This window comes from Leptonotus elevatus, chromosome 10 (genome assembly GCF_054856555.1).
Source record: "Leptonotus elevatus isolate MCC_2025b chromosome 10, RoL_Lele_1.0, whole genome shotgun sequence".
Classification (NCBI taxonomy): Eukaryota; Metazoa; Chordata; class Actinopteri; order Syngnathiformes; family Syngnathidae; genus Leptonotus; species Leptonotus elevatus.
The window spans coordinates 16,736,981-16,756,038 of NC_141248.1; the positions used below are offsets into that span (position 1 = coordinate 16,736,981).

The following is a 19,058-nucleotide window of genomic DNA, read 5'->3' on the forward strand; positions in this document are numbered from 1 at the left end:
GTCAATTTGGAAGTCTCATTGTATATAATATTTAGGAAAGCCAATGTTGCTATTCTATCAGAGCTTTTGGGTCATTGATAATCGAGTTAAAGGACCTTGTCAAGATGGTTTAGGATGCTCTGACGCTTGTAGGTAACCTTCGTCACCGCCACACCCACTTGTTCCTTTTTCAGACCTTGAGTGTAATGTATTGTAAACGTGCTGCAATGCACATATTTGAGAGATGGCAGATCAATGCATTTATTTTCCCTTGGAAGGCGGATTTCCATTTTTTTTCCCACGCTAATGTCCTGGCGCTGAGATGCCAAGCGGCCCCGTTAGCCATCCATCTTGCGCCACTTGACAGGCTGTTTGAATACAGAATACATTTACAGCTGGAGCGCAATCAGCTCCTTGGCGCTGAGCTGTCACATAGCAGCAGCGGCGGCGGCAGTGTTTTGTTTCTAGGTTTGCAAACATGCTATTTAGGATGGAATCATAAGGTGCCGTTATGTTTGTGGGACAAACCTGCTAAAGTAGTTTGGTAATTACTTATTTAGAGTTGAATTTATGTAATGGAGACGTATTGGGGGCAAAATCACATAATGAAAAGGATTACTCTTAAGGTAATGTAACCAGGGAGACAATCTTACTTTTATTACAACACAACAATTATGCTACATTCCATGACTTGTACAATATTTTTACAGTGACTAACACTGTGAAAAAGATTAATTAGCATAATCAATGCTTGGTCGTGTATCCAATTTTCCATGTAGGACGATTACAGGGTGTGCACTGAATACAAAATCATCCAGAGGGACCAGGCTCCGATCTGCCCCGTGGACGCCTCCGGCTGCTTCACTTCAGAGGTCACCGATTTTGCTGGACAGTACGTCAAAGTGAGTGACGCTTCAATACTTAACATCTATTGAGAGCTGGATTAATTCCATCGTTTATTTTTTTACATGCTGTTTTCTTATGGGTTTTTGTTGCCCCTGTCGTGTATTTGTGTATCTAACCACACTAGGCTTCACTTGGAAGCTGACCAAGAACCATATTTGGACCACTTATTCGGTGCGCATTGAGGTTCAGATGATTCACACTTGACCAAACGAATTGCATGAGCCAAGCAATCACAGTGGACAATTTGTGAATCAAAGTGTGAACACAGCTTTATTCAAGTATTCAAATAAAACTCAGAGCTTAGTGATGTTCTAAATACAGTTATTAAAACATTTAACTCATTCACTTCCAGCCATTTTCACTGAAGCAACCCCCTTCGCTCCCGACTGGTTTACTGGATTTTGACAGATTTTGCAAGGCCCACAGAATATTGTGTCTATTGCTAGAACATGGAACCTACCGAAATAAAGATTAGTCTCTTCTTTCATCAAGAAAAAAAAGTACATTTGTATCTGTTTCCGTTTTGCAGCAATTAGCATTAGAATATAGAGCTTGTTGCAACATGGCCCTAGCCAATCTCTTATACTCTGCTGCCACCTGCTGACTCTTTTTTTTTTTTTTTTACCATTCCTTTAAGCCACCTTTCCATGTCAGAAGCTGCATCAAAGCATTTTTCATGTTCTTGTAAAAAACAACACACACACCCAAAAAACGTGTAGACATGTTTTTTTTTGGGGGGGGGCATTTTATTAAAAACAACTTTTTTACACGTTTTGGGGACTTAATGAGTTAATATCAGTGGATTACTGTTTACTTTCCGGGCAACTTGCATATCCCCATAGTACTTGATACAGTACTTGACATTTTAATAAATTATACCTGACATGGTGGTGTCATTATATCCTCATAGATTGTCATTCAATACATTGTGGTCGTTTTAGACAATGTTTGAACAGTTCAATACCACTTTTCTCTTCTTCATCAGACTGATACCAGTATGAGTAGTCATCTCTTGAACACACAACTTTAACATGACTGTATGTGTGTAAAGGGAAACCTGTAGACATGGCACATTGTGTGCATTCAGTGCCATATTCCTAGCACATACCTAGTCAAAATAGACCTACATGATCTGACAAATATTTCACATCCCCGTGTGAAAAGACCAGGGAGTGGACTCTTGACGCTAACAAGTACGCCGTTAGCGACCACAGCCCTCCTCGTCATAGCCCTCTTTTTAAACGATAAAGCTGAGGCGACGTTTCGAGGCCGTCTGAGACATTCTTTACTGGCGCATAAAAACCCCGCGATGATTTGGCACTGCCTCAGAAGAAGAGAGAAGCCGAGAACAATTGGCAACATGTGGAGCAGATCTTACACTCAGAAGAGCCTGCAAATGAGCAGCCCTGGCAGCAGAGTAAAGGTCCAGAGCCCATCTCCGTCCCGAGGCCCCCAATCCTCTTTGGAAGGCCCCGGGGACTCCGGGTTGTGCGTCGCTGCCGTCGAGCTCGGATCAGAGCTGCACCAGCAGCACACTAATGAAAAAGAAGAGATGCAGGAGCTCAATGTCAAGTTTGCAGGCTACATCGGCAAGGTGCAGGCCCTGGAGCAGAAGAACATTGCTCTTCAGGAAGAGCTGGCCAAACTGTTGGGTTGCAATAAGGGCGCATCAGCAGGCATCGCACAAGAATACGAGCTGAAGTTTAAAGAGGTGCGCCATGTGATTGAGGCCGTGACCAATGAGAAAGGAGCGGCTGATATTGAAAGAGGCTACCTTGAAGAGGAGGTCGGAGTGTGGAAACTGAAGCTGGACGAAGAGCTAGCCCTCAAAGAAGAGGCCCAAATAGTATTGCGGGAATTTCATCAGGATGTTGCGAACGCCACTCAGCGCAAGGCCGAGCTGGAGAAGCGCATCGAGCAGCTCGTGGCCGAGATCAAGTTCGTCAAGCAGCTGCACGATGAAGAGCTGTCTGACCTGTCGAAGCAGATGGAGGACTCCAAGGTGACCGTCGAGTTTGCTGAAGAGCGGCCCGACCTCGTCGCCTCCCTGCGCAACATGCGGGCGGAGATGGAGGTCGTCGCGGCTCGCAACGTCCAGGGGGCCGAGAAGTGGTACAAGGGCAAGTTTGACGCACTCAAGCAGCACGCCGGCAAGCACGAGGAGCAGATGAAAAGCATGAAAGACGAAATTGTAACCTTGCACGGCCAGCTGACAGACCTCCAGAGCCAGATTGACGGCCTGAGGGCCCGCAACGCCGCCTTTGAACAGCAGCTGGAGGACGTGGAGGTGGCCCATATGGATAAGGCGGGGAGCCACGAGGATGTCATCGCTCAGTTGGAGACCCAGCTTTGCGAGACCAAGATGGAGATGAGCAAACATCTCCGAGACTACCAGGAGCTGCTGCACACCAAACTCAAGCTAGACACGGAGATCGCCACCTATAGGAAGCTGCTTGATGGGGAAGAGCTCAGGCTGGGAATTGCCAAAGATGACTAATTACTTTCTCTTAAATTGGAAGTCAACCATAAACATGTTGACAATAATATGTTATATGTCTAAACATGACGTTCTGATTAACATTACTTTTGTGGAATAATAATTTGCTGTCGACTGACGATGGCAAATGTTGCACAGGTCTCAGGTAACAACCAATCACGACTCGGCTTCAGAAAACAGGTGAGTTGTGATTGCTCGTTTCTTGAGACCTGAGCAACTGCGATGTCATCTTCAGTTGACGGCCAGTGGCAAAATGGCCGCCCCGTTAGATGGATAAAAATGTCTGGATTTTGTTGCTTAACTCATATTCCACTAACGCAATATTAACCAAGATACCATATTTAGACCAGTGGGGCTGCATAGAACATATTGTGAAAATATATATTTTTGGGGTTGACCACTTATATGCACATGGACGGGTTTTATTTTGAAAAGGCACTAAATAGACAAAAATGCCCCCACAGTCAGTTTTCAAATATTAATAAATATTTGAAATGTTGTTGTTGTAATGTATAATTCAGTAAGAATTTGAAATACACTATCAGGTAGGCTGTTATGGAAATGGTGTCATAACCAACCTTTGCAAGTTGCATCATTTACCCAGCCTACTCCCTGGCCCCATTTTCCCAGAAAATTCCCTTGTTTCCCAGCTCGTCCTCGGTCCTTACTGTGTCATATTTGACACCGCTTCCTAAAATAGCCTGCCTTCCATTCAATTGCCTCTCCTCGACTCCTGCCACCACCCCACCTCCTCCCATTTGTCATCTTTGGCAGCCGTAATGTCTCCTTCGTCCGACCTGATACCGCTTGTCCTTTTTCCCTGCGTGTTGGTCTCATGATGTTGCCTCTCTTCATGGTGTCAGTCACTTCCTTTAGCTATCATAGTTTGTAGCTTTTCTTAATCCAAGTTTCAGTTCTTGATAAAACCTTACTAAGCCGCTGTAAATTAATAAAAATTGGAGTGCATACAAAACAAAGTATTAATCTTTAGTTGTCTCTTGTGAGGTCTTTTCTCTTCTGGTTCAATTTATTTTCTAGTTACTTTAATATTGTATTAGTAGGTATATGAATTGGGATCAAAGGGGTTGCTCAAGTGATTCAATCCAAAGCATATTTTAACTTGCATTCTAAAGGTACTTTAACCAAATGTAGTTAAAATCCTTCGGCTCACACAGTAACTGGCAAAATTCCTCTCAATCTCACCATATTGCAAGCTGGTGTTCACATTTGAGTTTAGTAAACAGTTTCCATATGAAACGTTAATTACTGTAATTAGGGAATGGGATGTTCGATTCCACTTTTTTCCCTAGAAAGATACAGCACTCCAGCTATCAGTACTCACTGATACTGATACCAAGTAACTGATACCACTATTATTTCTGATATAAACAATTTCTATAAACCCGTGTCAGATATTTTTAAACACCTTTTGATTATTTCTGACAAAAGGCAGAACAGTTACTCTGTAATAGAGAATTTAAGTTCAAAACAAAACACACACAACTTACTCAGATTTAGGATTAATTGTTAAATGCGAAATAAAACTCACAAGTCCCTGAGTTTTAGTGTTTGTTTAAAATAAGTGGCAGTGCAAAAAATAATGCCAGTTCAACTGTTAACTGTTAAGCATGACTGTATGAAGTTGGGAAATAGGACTAGGCGCGATACAGCTGAAAATGGTTTGACAATCTACGTATTTCATAACAGCTGATGTGGACAAATATTATTTTTTTTCTCCATTCAAAATAACAAACCATTAAATGGATTAAAGATAAAATACAACCGTGGGAAAATGATAGAAAGTGATATTAGCACATATTTTATCCCCCAAAATACACTTCTAATGTGCGTGCCCCACAATCTTAATATTGATATAGCTGCATTTGCCATTTTTAGGGGATTTTTATTCAGAATAATCCATTATTGTATCCTGGCAGTTGTGGAATAAATTGCATTTCAAGTTGTCTTAGTAAAAATAAATTAATATAGTAAATGCTGGAGAGATGAACAAAACTTGCCGTAAATGTTTAGATTGGATTTGCATTCTTTCTGTTGCACGTATATCACATCCTTTTACCATTGCATGTATTTTTAAATGTGTACTGTTTGTGTTGCTACTGTAGGATGCTGACAAGAATATCATCAAGTGGCTGAAGGAGAACGGTCGCCTCGTCAACTCTAGCACCTTCAAACATAACTACCCGTTCTGCTGGAGGTGAGACATGGACATAACTTGACTTTTCTTGACTTCTGACCACCGATAATGAGAATTACTAGGCACATTAAACACCGCCTTATTCAGCAGCAGCAAACCGTGTGACCTCCTGTGAAGTTGCAGTGCAGTTTCTCAGGCAGCTGTATCCAAATGTACCACAGGGTCAATAATGGTTTGTGGTCTCGGCGCAGAATCAATTAAAAGTCAGCGTGCAAGCACAGTCATAACCTTTCAAGTTCCTACATTAGCAGAACTACAATTCATTAACTTCTCTCTGAGCAGTGGTTGGGTTAATTAAGCTGGCCATATTCAACCATGTCAAGCCACTAGTAGATGTAGGCTCACAGAGATGAATGCATGTCTTTTTATTCATTAACCTCTCATCATTTGACTTGTGACATGCATTGTGCTTAATTGGAAAAAAGAAAAGAACATACCACGCTATTTTCCATTGGCTTTGTGTGTTATTTATTTGCTTGTAACAGGTCCATTTACCTGCAGGTCAGACACGCCCCTGATCTACAAAGCTGTACCCAGTTGGTTTGTCCGAGTGGAGCACATGGTGCAGAAGCTCCTGGACAACAATGGACAGTGTTATTGGTGAGACTTTATTTGAATGGCACACTTGATGGATGTTGACCGCAACGATTGGTCAAGAACATGCACGCACACCTAAGGTGTTATACAATAAATTCTTAAGTATTCATGATAACGGCACCTTGCCTAATACACAATGTAAAAAAAAAAAGAAGAAGAAAGTCCACTGCATGCTTGATTACGCAATATGCATGGTTCCATGTGTGAACAATGTATTTGGCATGCAATTAATGCAATGGCTCTGCTGACTACGCATGCCCGGAACCATGTGTGCACAAATGTGTTTGCCATATAATTAATGCAATGTTCTTTTTTCCTGTTATTTATTCATAATACATGTCTACCACCATAGACTAGAAAAAGTACACAATCAAAAATGTTCACAGCGCACAATTTATTATCATATGAGAGATAAGATCACTCCTCTTGCAAAAATCTTCAGTGTAACTGCCACCTTGCACAATAGAAATGAACAGAACGCGTTGTGCATTGCTGCTATTGGGTGCGAAATAATCCGGCCCAAAAAATCCCACCACGTGCTCCGACATGCATGGTCACATGCGCACGAAATGTGCTACCATATACGTAATAATGAGATTATACTTTTCCACCAGTTATTTGTGACAATCTCCGCTGTGCACAATTGGAATAAAGAACTTAAAAAAAAAAAAAAAGATTGAAAAAAAGAAGTCGACATACGGACAAATATGCACATGTTCCTGTTACATAATTAGGTACATAGTTCCACTTGCCAATTATTCACTTTGTACAATAGAAATAATCAGATCAACTAAGCCATAGGGGAAAAAATGGCAGGTATGGGCACACTCACTTACACAATGTGCTGGACAACTCCTGATTAATGTGATTGCTCCTCCCAGTTATTCATAATATCATCACCTTGCACAATAGAAAGTCAGGTTTAGAATGACAAAATGGCTTAATGAAATCCCCATCAAATACTTACATATTGTCGCTGGCCTGTGAAAAACAATTACGTAAATTGTTTTGGTCATTTTTTACGTTTAGGGGGTGAAACTGTACGCAGACCCCCCCCCCCCCCCCCCCCCCAATGGACATAAGTGTTTTTACAGGACAGCGACGATATGTTAGTATATTATACATACATAGTAAAATAAATGAAATATTAATTTTACGTGATGATAATCTCGATAGCCGAATGTGGAGTAGAAATAAACATCTGCGTGAAGGCTCACCAACCAAGTGGTATTACCCCAGGTGCTCCCAGTGCTCTTTAGTGAGCGGCTGGTAATGGGACTGTCAAACTGAGATGAATGACTAGCCACTAGGAAGGTGAAGACGCACGCACACACTTACACACACAGAAAGGGCGAGACTGACGCGTACTACTGTAAAGAATAAATTCATTTCCTGTGGTGTAATGGCGTTATACACTTAATTTCACAGCAGCCAGCCTTCACAATTTGCATTTTATATCAATCGACAGCACTGGAACACTTTTAGTATGCGCTAAAAATCAGCAGGTCATTATTTGTATTATTATGTAGTACATTAAAAAAAATATTTTGGGAAAGTTGTGCATTGTAAAATTATGAATACCAGATGATCTTGTTAATTTTTTAAAATATTTGCAGCACTGTGCAGAGAAGTGTAATGTTAATTTAGACCTGATGGGAGGTTTTGTTTTGTTTTTTTGCAGCGGGAGAAAAAGTAAAATAAAAGCTAAATATTACATTGACTTTAATGAGGTATTCGGGTGTACTGGTTCGAATTGTTGGCAAATGGGGAAAGGTGTGAAATATGTATTGCCTTCAATGATATACAGTATTACCGTATGTTGATAATACAATTTCCATAATGATGGATTTAGCTGCCACACTTAAGGCCTTCAAACATGCGCTCTTATGCAACTTTCTAATTAAAACTTTCCTCCAGTGCCCGTTAAATAATTGAAACGACGCTTTTTGATTAGACGCACCACTTCTGCTCCCGTGAAGATTTTTAATTCCGCCAAGATTGTCTGTCAGGGAGCATTGCCGGCTCATCAGCATCCACATAAAAAGGAAAATCCTCCCCGGGTTCGGTGTGCTTTCAGATCACGTTCGTGTTCGTTTATCAGAGTAAAAAAAAAAAAAAGAAAAGAGAAGCTCTTCAGAAAGCAAAGTGCTTGTTATCATATCCCCACACTCATTTGTTCGGCTTGTCTTGCGTTCTCGGATTGGTGCAGCGGACAGGCGAGGGCTAAGTATCTATTAGGACCTTCTTCTGTGTAAATCAGCGGCCAAGCTAACGAGTACTTGGAGGAGAGCTCATCTTTTCAGTAGAGGGATGCTTGGCTACACTTTGCCTACCACGGCTGGACATAATGACAAATAGATGAAGCAGATCCATTCCTTCATGTTAAAGTGGAAGCCAACCTTAAACAATTCTTGACAATAATATGTTATATGTGACCTCACTTGTCTAAATTCTGATTAATATTACATTTGTGGAACATATTATGAAGCAAAATCCAGCTGTTGTTATCCATCTCAGGGGGCGGCCATTTTGCCACTTGCTGTCGACTGAAAATGACATCACAGTTGTTCAGGGCTCAAGCAACGACCAATCGCAGCTCACCGGTTTTCTGAAGCTGAGCTGTGATTGGTTGTTACCCGAGACCTGCGCAACTGTAATGTCATCTTAAGTTGACGGCAAGTGGCAAAATATTCTGATATTGATAAATTGGATTTTGCTGCTTAACTCATATTCCACTCACGACTTGACTTCCCCTTTCAGCCCCTTTGTAAAAAAACTAATTAAAAAACAGTCATCCTGCCTTGCATTACGACATGGCTTACTGTTTGGAGTGAAATGTTATTTGTTGACTTTTGAGGCACACATTAGCAGCTTTGAGCCACTTCTTCCAGAAAGGGCACTTTGAGCCAAATTGGAACGAATCATTTTGAGTTGCTTTTGATTAACTTTCACTTTAACTAGGACTCAAAGCATTATGGGGATCAGGATTGGATTTTGTATCAAAGTGAATCATTTTGCTTTTCATGTTAAAATTTATCTTATAATATTATGATTGCGTGCTAGTTGTGTTTGTTGAGATGTAACTAAGTACATTTGTAAATGTGAATTATTCATAGTCACTGTAGACTTCCCTGCTGGACTTAGTCTGTGGTTTTAGCGATTACTGGAGAAATCTGCATTTAAATTGCTAATTCTCATGCATGACACCTTAACCTCGAGAGTCCCCTGTCTGACCGAAGCCCCTGAATCTTCAAAGATTGCACACTTAACATCCTACATGTAGCAAGAGAAAAAGGGAGGAGAGGAGGAAAGGGACTTGGTGAGCAGTAGCAGCAAAAAAAAAAAAAAAAAAATCATTAGATTGATGTATTAGCGGGCTAAATAGAAATGCCTGCTACAAATGGGAATTGATGAACTCATTGCTTGGTGGGTGGATGCGGAAGACGATTTATCCGCCATCCTCCCCCTAACATAATCACCACCACCATCCCAGTTTGTTTTCCTGAGCAACATTTCAAGGCACAGTGAAGAGAGAAAACACTAGACCTAAAATATCCTTTTTTCAAAACGGCAAAAATGTTAAATAAAATGTCATATCTATTTTAACATCATCATTACCATCCTCAGTGGACAGAATGTTGTGTAACGACTGCTTTTGAATTGTCTATTTACAATCTACTACTGGGATCATAAAACCTGTTTTGTATTCAAACGACAACAAAACAACCACGACACTCATCATATAATCCTCCATCTCTTGCAGGGTTCCCGATTTTGTGCGTGAGAAGCGCTTCGGCAACTGGCTGAGGGATGCCCGCGACTGGGCCATTTCCAGGAACCGTTACTGGGGCACGCCGATCCCCATGTGGGTCAGCGATGACTATGAGGAGGTCAGGAGAACGCAAGATATGCGGAGATGACTCACAAAAATCTGCAGGCACTGAGCATGACGAGGCACTATTGAAAAGCCGTAACTCATTTCTGTAGTTTATATGCATTAAGTTGAATATTTGCTCCACAATTAGTCATTTTTATTAATTTATTCATCAGTCTTTGTTTGGGTGTTTATTATGTATGATATGCATTATGGTACTTATCGTAGGTATTGGGTGACCATCGTTTCCAATGTGTAGCGTGACTACATATTACAATGGCGTCCGCTTCTCCCCATGCAACATTACTGCCCTCCATAAACTAAACTCATACATAATTCATTTATATAAACAGGAAATCTAATGCGTTCAGGTTTCTCATCATACCGGCGAGGGCAACTTCCAAGGAATACAATGCGAACAGCCACGGAATAGAAAGCAAAGAAGATAATGGAAGGTGGAGGAAAGAATAAATAACACTTATTCAGAAATTGCAGTGCAACCTGCAAAGTTGAACACAATCTAATGTGTGAGGGTAGTTAACTTGCATGTTGTAATTTTACTACAATTTATCCTATAGGAAAATGTGTAAAGGTAATTGACGTGTCCGAGGTTTGAGCTTTATCAAGTCATAAAACCTTTTCCTGAAGTTTTTTGTTTTGTTTAAGTAACTTTGTCAGGCGATTACATTTTTTAATCGTAATTAATCACATGACTTTGATAGTTAACTCATGATTAATCGCAAATTTTACATCTGTTCTAAATGTACAATAAAATGTACAATGTCTTTTTTTAAAGTTTCACACTCTTGACACTCTTGTTAACAAAAGTGGAAAAAATGTTAAACTAATAGAAATATGACTGCATCTTTTAGTCATTGATACAGTAATTTCATAATAATTCATAAAAACTCATCATTTTAAATGAACTCATTTGTGCCCCAAAACATATAAATATGTCCTATTTTAAATATTACCATGGTCCCAAAGACGTATTTATGTTTGTTTGTTTTTATGCTAGAGCATACAGAAGGCTTTGATGCAGCCTCTGAACTGAAGAGAATGCTTGAAGCAGTGGTAGTTATTACAAAAACGGCCATAAGATGGCAGCAGAGTATACGAGATCAACCAGGGCCATGTTGCAAAAAGCTATTTTCCCCATTATTTTAAACACATTAGTGAACTGAATAATGATGAAACTTAGTCTATAGCCTAATGCTAATTCCTGCAAAACGGAAACAGATCGAAATATACTTTTTTTCCTGATGAAAGAAGAGACTCTAATCTTTCTTTTGGTAGGTTCCATGTTTTTATAAATAGAACACAATATTCTGTGGACCTTGCAAAATCAGCCAAAATCAAGTAAAACAGCGTAAGGGGTTGCTTCAGTGAAAATAGCTGGGAATGAACAAGTCAAAAAGACGTAATGTACTGTAAAAAAAAGAGAGAAAAAAAGTGTGATTTTGATTTGTGTTGAGGTCATTTTTCTGCCACTAGATGGCATAATAATAAATCATTCTGATCAAATTTATTACTGCTAAATGTTGACATGCTGCGTTGCGACTGGAATTCCCTCAGTACAGTACAGGCTTTCCAAGTAACGTAGTCATTAATCGCTCGTTCAAATAATTAGTGGCGTTAAAGGAACTTTAAATTAACTCAAAATATGGACTTAAACACATGAAGGTTTGACCTCTCACCTTTTCTTTAACGTTTTTTGATTGCTTTCCAAAGGGTACCACCTTTAGGGCCTTCAGCCAGATCCATTCAATTCGATTTCCGGTTCTCTTGCACATGGTGCCATTCAAACTAGGGCCGCCACTAATCACATTCAAACCCAGCTGACGCTTTGAATTCAAGTGAACTTAAACTAAAAAAACAACAACCCAATTGTGAACGCTTTAAATGAAGTGCTGGTCCCTTGGCTGAAAGAGAGACGGCTCGCGACCTCCTTGCTGGAAATAGAACTGTGACTGTTTCCGGAGCACTCCCTGGTGCCTGTCTCACTCTTCCCACACCGGCAGCGGCAAACTAGCGCACACAAAATTGCTTTTATTTGAGGTTGCCAGTAAGATTTCCATCCCCCGGTAGCCGTTCTTTTTGTTCTGTCACTTCCAGGCCCAGTGTGAGAATTGTGTTATGATGCCTTCATAGTGTCAGATGGGGGTTAGCGGTAGTATCTATCTGGGCCATGTTACCTTCCTTGTGCTGCCAGAACTAGTGCAGAACCCTTAGGCCGACTCTCTGCGGAGAGCGCTTTGCGAAGTAGCTCTGAAGGTGTGTTAACACAGAATTTTATAGTGACTTTACCTGTGTTGGCACGTTTCAACTCAAGGTTGATCAAACGCTAAGTTCACTGCACATCCTATCCTTGCTCACCAACCACAACATTAAACAGCTTCACGAGCTCTTTAAAAAAAAAAGTGTTTTGGTCCATCTCAGGTGGCGGCCATTTTGGCACTTGCTGTCACCTGAGAATGACATCACAATTGCTCAAAGGGGCTAAGATAACAACCAATCATGGCTCAGCTGTTTTCTGAGTTTGTTCATGTGACGTTCCCAAGCTGAGCCGTGATTGGTTGTTACCGTAGACCTTCGCGACTGTGATGCCATTTTTAGTAGACTGCATGTAGCAAAATGGCCGCCTCCTGAAATGGATAAAAACAGGTGGATTTTGCTCAATTTACTCAATTGTCACTTTGCGTGTTGATCAGGTGGTGTGTGTCGGCTCCATTGCCGAACTGGAGGAACTTACTGGAGTCAAAGTAACTGACCTGCATCGAGAGAGGTGAGTGATCAAGCAGAAAGTTTCACACTGGCACAGGACTGACTATCAAAACTATTCTCTTTCAACTGTCTAAAAAGTGAGCGGAGTTGTAATTTCACGCTTTTTGCACTCGCTCCCTCCACAGCATCGACCATCTGACCATGCCCTCGCGCTGTGGCAAAGGTGTCCTGCGGAGGATCACTGAGGTGTTCGACTGCTGGTTCGAAAGCGGCAGCATGCCCTACGCCCAGGTCCACTACCCATTTGAAAACAGGAAGGAATTTGAAGACACGTTCCCGGCAGACTTCATCGCCGAGGGCATTGACCAGACCAGGGGGTGGTAAGTGGGTCAACTATTTTTCTTTTTTTTAATAGGGTGATTGGTAACAAAAAAATATTTCATGTCTCAGTGTTGTTAAAAGTGAAAACTTGACACACATAATTTGCCTTCACAGATCCGTGATTAATTTAGTGATTAAAAAAAAAAAAGGGAAAAAAAGAAGAAAAAAAAGGCGGTTGATGATATTGTACTATGTTAAGCGATTTGGTCAGTAATTTCCAAAGTAAAAACAGATGTTTGCAAATGTCTTATTTTGATAAACACAAATGATACTCAGCCTTCTTTCATGAAGGACTACTGAAATCAGTGAACAATTACTGTTGATATGCTGAAATCAGAGGATTTGGACAATTATAAATTAAAAAATATATATTATTATTAAAATAGTTGTCGATTAATTGATAATTGATTAATTATCAATTAATCGATTATTTTTTACAGCTCTAATGGAAAATTAATGATTCCCTTTCAAGTTTCTTTTTTTAGTAGGAATAGACAGCTGATTATCGGAGCCGATATTGGGCATTTTGACGAATATCGGTATCGGCCTTATTTATAAATCGACGGCAGGTAAAAGGTAAATCTAAAACCATTTTAAACTCGGGGAACTATTTATTAAAATTTTCAGCTGACTTTATAGGAGATGCTTCTGACCCTGGGAAGCTTTTGTTTTTGGTCGACATTAAAACAAAGAAATGTGAAAGTTTAAGATTTCAGGTATTTTTAAATGTTGGTATTGGCTATGATAAAAAAATAATAATAATTACAAAAAATACGTTTTGAAAAGTCTGAAAAATTGTTCAATAAAAATGCTTTAAGAGATTACAACAAAGTAAAGATCTGCATTTGTATTATAATTTTTTTGGACAATATTTTCCCCCCTACTGAAAATTAATATCGGCCTCCTTGACTTCTAATAATCAGCATCGGTATCGGCCCTGAAAAAAACATATCGGTCTATCTCTATTTTTTGTCTGTCCTTGTTCAGGTTCTACACCCTGCTGGTGCTCTCCACAGCCCTGTTTGGCAAACCGCCCTTCAAGAATGTCATCGTGAATGGCTTGGTACTTGCGAGGTTAGTTTTCAGGCTTGTTTTCTCGCCAACATTCTTATTTTTGTGCGTCGTCCGTGTTTCACCTGCTGCTCTTTAAGATCCTGGCGCTATGTGACATTTAGTCCCTTAGAGGTGCTCATCGGTTGGGCCTCTCCTCTTCCCTCTTCCTCCTCCTTCTCAGCCCTGGGCCTTAAACGCAGCACCATGCTCACAGGCCTGCTGACCTGGAAGGGCTCCGCTAATTTGAATACCACTTGGATGTATTTTTATGCATGCGTGCTTGTTTACGTGTGTATGCGTGCGCACATTAATGCCTTTGCCCGTCTTTCCCCCGCAGCGATGGACAGAAGATGAGCAAGCGCAAGAAGAACTACCCGGACCCGGGCCTCATAGTGCAGAGCTATGGCGCCGATGCCCTCAGGTCAGCTCTCGCTCTTGAATGTGTGCAAGTGTGATTGTGCGCTTCTGAAGCATGAATAGCTAGCTGTGCGCCGGTGGCGGAGAGTGTGTATGTGTGTGCTAGCTAAGCTACCTTATGTCATTAGCTGGAATGGTTTCGAAAGAATGACGAGCTACTCTGAACTCTCACAGTCCTACATACCGGACAGACACACACTCGGGCAAACGGTACGTGCATACTCGCATGCGAATTCCTCTTTTGCCCTGAGCAGTTGAAGCACCGTGACCATATGGCCTAATGAATAAAGCACCACACAGTTGCACCATATGTTCACATATACAGGAAGAAAAGTGAGTTGCAGAGATAAATAGAACAGTTTTTTTCTCTCTCGAATACAATACGATAAAATAGAATAGACCTTTACTAGCAGCTAAGTGGACAGTTGCAGCACACAGGAATATATGTTTGCAACAACAGAAGAGTTGAGCAGAAGTGTATATGGGGCATGTACATGATTAATTAATACTAATATATGTAGATGTGAACTGCAAACTGCATGTTTAGATGTCAGCTGATTTAAAATTTTAATCGTAATTAATCGCATGACTTCAAGAGATAACTCACGATTAATCACAAATTATTTTTTCTAAGTTTTCATACTCTTGGTAAGATAAAAGTGGGGAAAAAAAGGTTAAACTAATAGAAATGTGGCTGCATATTTTAGTCATTGATAAAGTAATTTCATAATAATTCATGAAAATGAGTCAAAATTAAAAAGATGTGCTGTACTGTAAAAAACGAGTGTGATATTGATTTGTGTTCTGCCACTAGATGGCATTGTTGCATTTGTAAGACATTGATGACATCTCAGTGTATTTTTCTTTTCATATTAAGAGCTATCTAATCTTTAATATGAAGGGACTTGTGAAATTCTGCACATTTAACTCCCCCCAGTACAGGCTTTCCAAGTAAGTCGGGCGGTCATTAATCGCTCGTTTAAAAAAATAGTGGCATTAAAGGAACTTTAAATTAACTCAAAATGAACGCACTCATTTCGACACCCCAAGTTTAAATATTATATGTACTGAAAAGCAAGAGCAGTTAGCTCTATGTTGCAAAAACATTCATGCATCACATTCATGCATCAATAAATAGTCTATATAAATCCGTTGAAAAGCAATTAAACAGTAGCATCTTACTCCTATAGTTTTTCAGTATATTACATCCACAGTATATTTGAGCTTTTCTATCATTGCTTCATCAATGTGCTTGTTTTTCCGAATGGAAAGCTGAAACATAAGCCCTGCAAGCATTTGCACAGTAAATATTCATGGGGATGAAGAAAGGCATTTCGCAAGCCTTCATACCTCAAATTCAACTCTGATGTTTGACAGCGTAGTGCATGCTTGTCCTGTAGGGTTAACATAGACATTTGTCTATTTACACTTGGAATGTTAAACTTTAAACAGTTGGGTTGAGAACTCGTGCACGGATGAATGAAGCAAATAAATTGTGGCTTGAAACACTTAAAAGTTATGCTGTAACTAAATCAATAGAGATCCCGACGTTGACGTCACGCGTCCCAAAATGGCCGTTAGCGCAACCATTTTGGCAGCATAGAAAACGCGTCTGCCACTTTGAGTAAACGGCAAACGCCACACTCGGAAGAATGACGCGCCAGGCTACCAAAACAGGAACCAATGCGTTAGACGATGTTGCACTTTGTACATGGTGGCTAAATAAGCAGATGCTAACTGTTAACGCACGCAAAATGTGGGGGAAACAATCTGCTTCGTTCATTTGTGCTGCTAAGGTTTAAAATATATTACACAGTTGAATTTAATAACTGACCAAGAACATAAAGAAGACTTTTTACGGTATAAATGACGGCGGCCATGGACGATTTAGCTGCTGCTAAGTTGCTAACGTATCTCCGTAACTCATTTGCTCCCAAAATTAAATGAATTTAAAATGTTTTAAGTGTCCCAACGATGTATTTATACGTAAAAAAAAAAGGTTTTTATGCTAGAGCATACAAAAGCCTTTGATGCAGCCTCTCAACTGCAAAGAATGGTTGAAGAAATGGTAGTTATTACACAAACGGCCAGCAGGTGGCCTAATGCTAATTGCTGCAAAACGGAAACAGATAGAAACATACTTTTTTTTTCGAAAGAAGAAGAAGAAGAAACTCAAATCTTTCTTTTGTTAGGTTCCATGTTTTTATAGCAATAGAACACAATATTCTGTGGGCCTTCAGTAAAAATGGCTGTGAGTGAAAGAGTTAATAGTCCTTTTTATTTTGTTCTAAACTGCAAAGTTTCAATATGTTATAGGGACAAATTCATGCCAATTTTAGTTGCAAATCTGGAGCTGTGTGAATCACCATTTTAGGTGTTTTCACTGTTTTGGGCTAAATGCCATCTGATTAGCATGTCCAAGTTTATGGTGTTAAAAAGCAGGCCTATATTAAGTGCGTGGTGGCACTGCACAAAATCGATGTGTTGATTGAAGTAGCCATAAAATTGCCAGGTTTTTTTTGTTTTTACAAACTGCCTCAACTCTTGCTTGCCAAGGTATTTACTGTCTGTCTCTCTGCAGACTGTACCTCATCAACTCCCCAGTGGTGAGAGCGGAAAACCTGCGTTTCAAAGAGGATGGCGTCCGAGATGTGTTGAAGGATGTCTTCCTGCCGTGGTACAATGCCTATCGCTTCCTGGTGCAGAATGTGCAAAGGTTACAGAAGGTACGGGCGCTTAATGAACATCACAAAATGTCACTTGTCTAAACACTCCCGCAAGTAATCCTTTACAACCTCTGCTCTCGGGTTTGAAAAACACAGCCATGTTTGATGGCGTAACAATCTCAGCCTAATAAATTCATTGCTCATTGGTACAGAACGGTAATTACCTTTGATTAATAGAATGAAATAATGTAAAAAGGTGCAGTAATTAGTCCCTATGGTGTTGTTTATCTGGAAACGATGCATTTGGGTGCACATTTAATATTGTAGTTTCAAAAAAGCCGCCCTCTGAGGAAAAAAATGCATTAGTAATCTGCATACTCTTTATTCTGAAGATCCAATTAGGTATTGGCCCATGAGCATTTCTTTTTAAAAGTAATTACATCACATACCATTTTTGTGACCCGTGAGTGATAGCTTCCGATGCTTAGTTTCCTGTTGTGTTGGAGTGCGCCAATGCTTGTGCATGATTGCACCCAGGACGACGACATTGAGTTCCTGTATAACGAGAACACCGCAAAGCAGAGTGACAACATCATGGACAAGTGGATCCAGTCCTTCACGCAGTCCCTCATCCAGTTCTTTAAGGCCGAAATGGATGGTGAGTAGACAGACGCGGACACTTGTAATGTGTCCAGCGTGCTACTTTCCACTCTTTGGTTGCGAAAGTTCTAACTGTCGTCTGTCATGCAGCGTACCGCCTGTACACCGTGGTGCCGCGTCTGGTCAAGTTTGTGGACATGCTCACCAACTGGTACGTTCGTACCAACAGACGCCGGCTCAAGGTGAGTCCAACAGTGAAGTCTAAAAACCGGACTCTTTTGCTTAAGTTTCACTTGCTCAAGTGATTATTGTATCCTACCGTTCTGCCATTTTGAGATTTTGAGACATTTCTAGGATTATAACAATTTGCAATGTAAAGAGAGACAACCTGTTGCGGCAGATTATGCGAGTCATGTAGTATAAGTGGTGAAGGACACACTCCTCCTTTTTCCCTACATTTTGGCCTGATTTAATTGAATTTATTTGGAATGCCACCTAAGATTTTTTTTCTTCCATCCACCTATTTATTCTTCTCGAATTGCGAAAATAAACCTGAAACGCTAGATGTAAAGAAAAAAAAGGCAGGAAAAGGAAAAACGGATATTGGGGATGCAACGGCATTATCGTGATATCGTAAAAATGGCCACAATATTATCGTCATGTCACAATATTAAAAGCAGCACATCTGTTAAAAAGGTGTGGTTGCATTCCATTTGTTGCAATTCTAGCACCTCCTGGTGGTTAGTTTGTTAGTGCAGTTTAATATGAATTAGGAATGTTTTGGCCACTGCGGTGGTTATCCATCCATCCATTTTACAAACAGTTTATCACTCGTATAAATCTGTCATACAAGCAAATATTTTTCAACATCTCCGTCAAAAAACAACAACTTTTGCCTGCTTCAGCGAATGCAACATTGTGAATTACATGATACGTGCCGCTGAGCCAATAGGCGCACATGACAATGACATAGCCAAGCCTATTTCTCCGTCACTGTTGTTATTATGTACACAATATTGTGTTTTTCCCCCAATATGAGTTAAAAAAAAAGAAGTAATTTAATTAATTTATTTATTTGCAATTTTATGAGTTTTTACACATTATTATAAGCTTTTTTTATTTCGCTAACCTCCCCACAAATAATATCAT

The 19,058-nt window shown here is 40.2% G+C and overlaps 2 protein-coding genes across 2 annotated transcripts in view; both read left to right on the forward strand.

Annotated features, from left to right (window-relative positions):
- Positions 1–19,058, forward strand: part of iars1 (isoleucyl-tRNA synthetase 1) — a 46,091-nt gene that overhangs the window by 8,276 nt on the left and 18,757 nt on the right. Inside the window, exons 11-21 of the mRNA XM_086087990.1 lie at positions 759–881; positions 5,506–5,597; positions 6,099–6,197; positions 9,958–10,084; positions 12,780–12,853; positions 12,978–13,172; positions 14,161–14,247; positions 14,564–14,647; positions 17,225–17,369; positions 17,847–17,967; positions 18,060–18,151. Of these exons, the coding sequence (XP_085944116.1) occupies positions 759–881; positions 5,506–5,597; positions 6,099–6,197; positions 9,958–10,084; positions 12,780–12,853; positions 12,978–13,172; positions 14,161–14,247; positions 14,564–14,647; positions 17,225–17,369; positions 17,847–17,967; positions 18,060–18,151 (1,239 nt within the window). The remainder of the gene's footprint in view (positions 1–758; positions 882–5,505; positions 5,598–6,098; positions 6,198–9,957; positions 10,085–12,779; positions 12,854–12,977; positions 13,173–14,160; positions 14,248–14,563; positions 14,648–17,224; positions 17,370–17,846; positions 17,968–18,059; positions 18,152–19,058) is intronic.
- On the forward strand, positions 2,246–3,382 carry vimr1 (vimentin-related 1). Its single transcript, XM_086087934.1, has one exon. It carries the CDS (start codon positions 2,246–2,248, stop codon positions 3,380–3,382), a length of 1,137 nt encoding a protein of 378 aa, XP_085944060.1.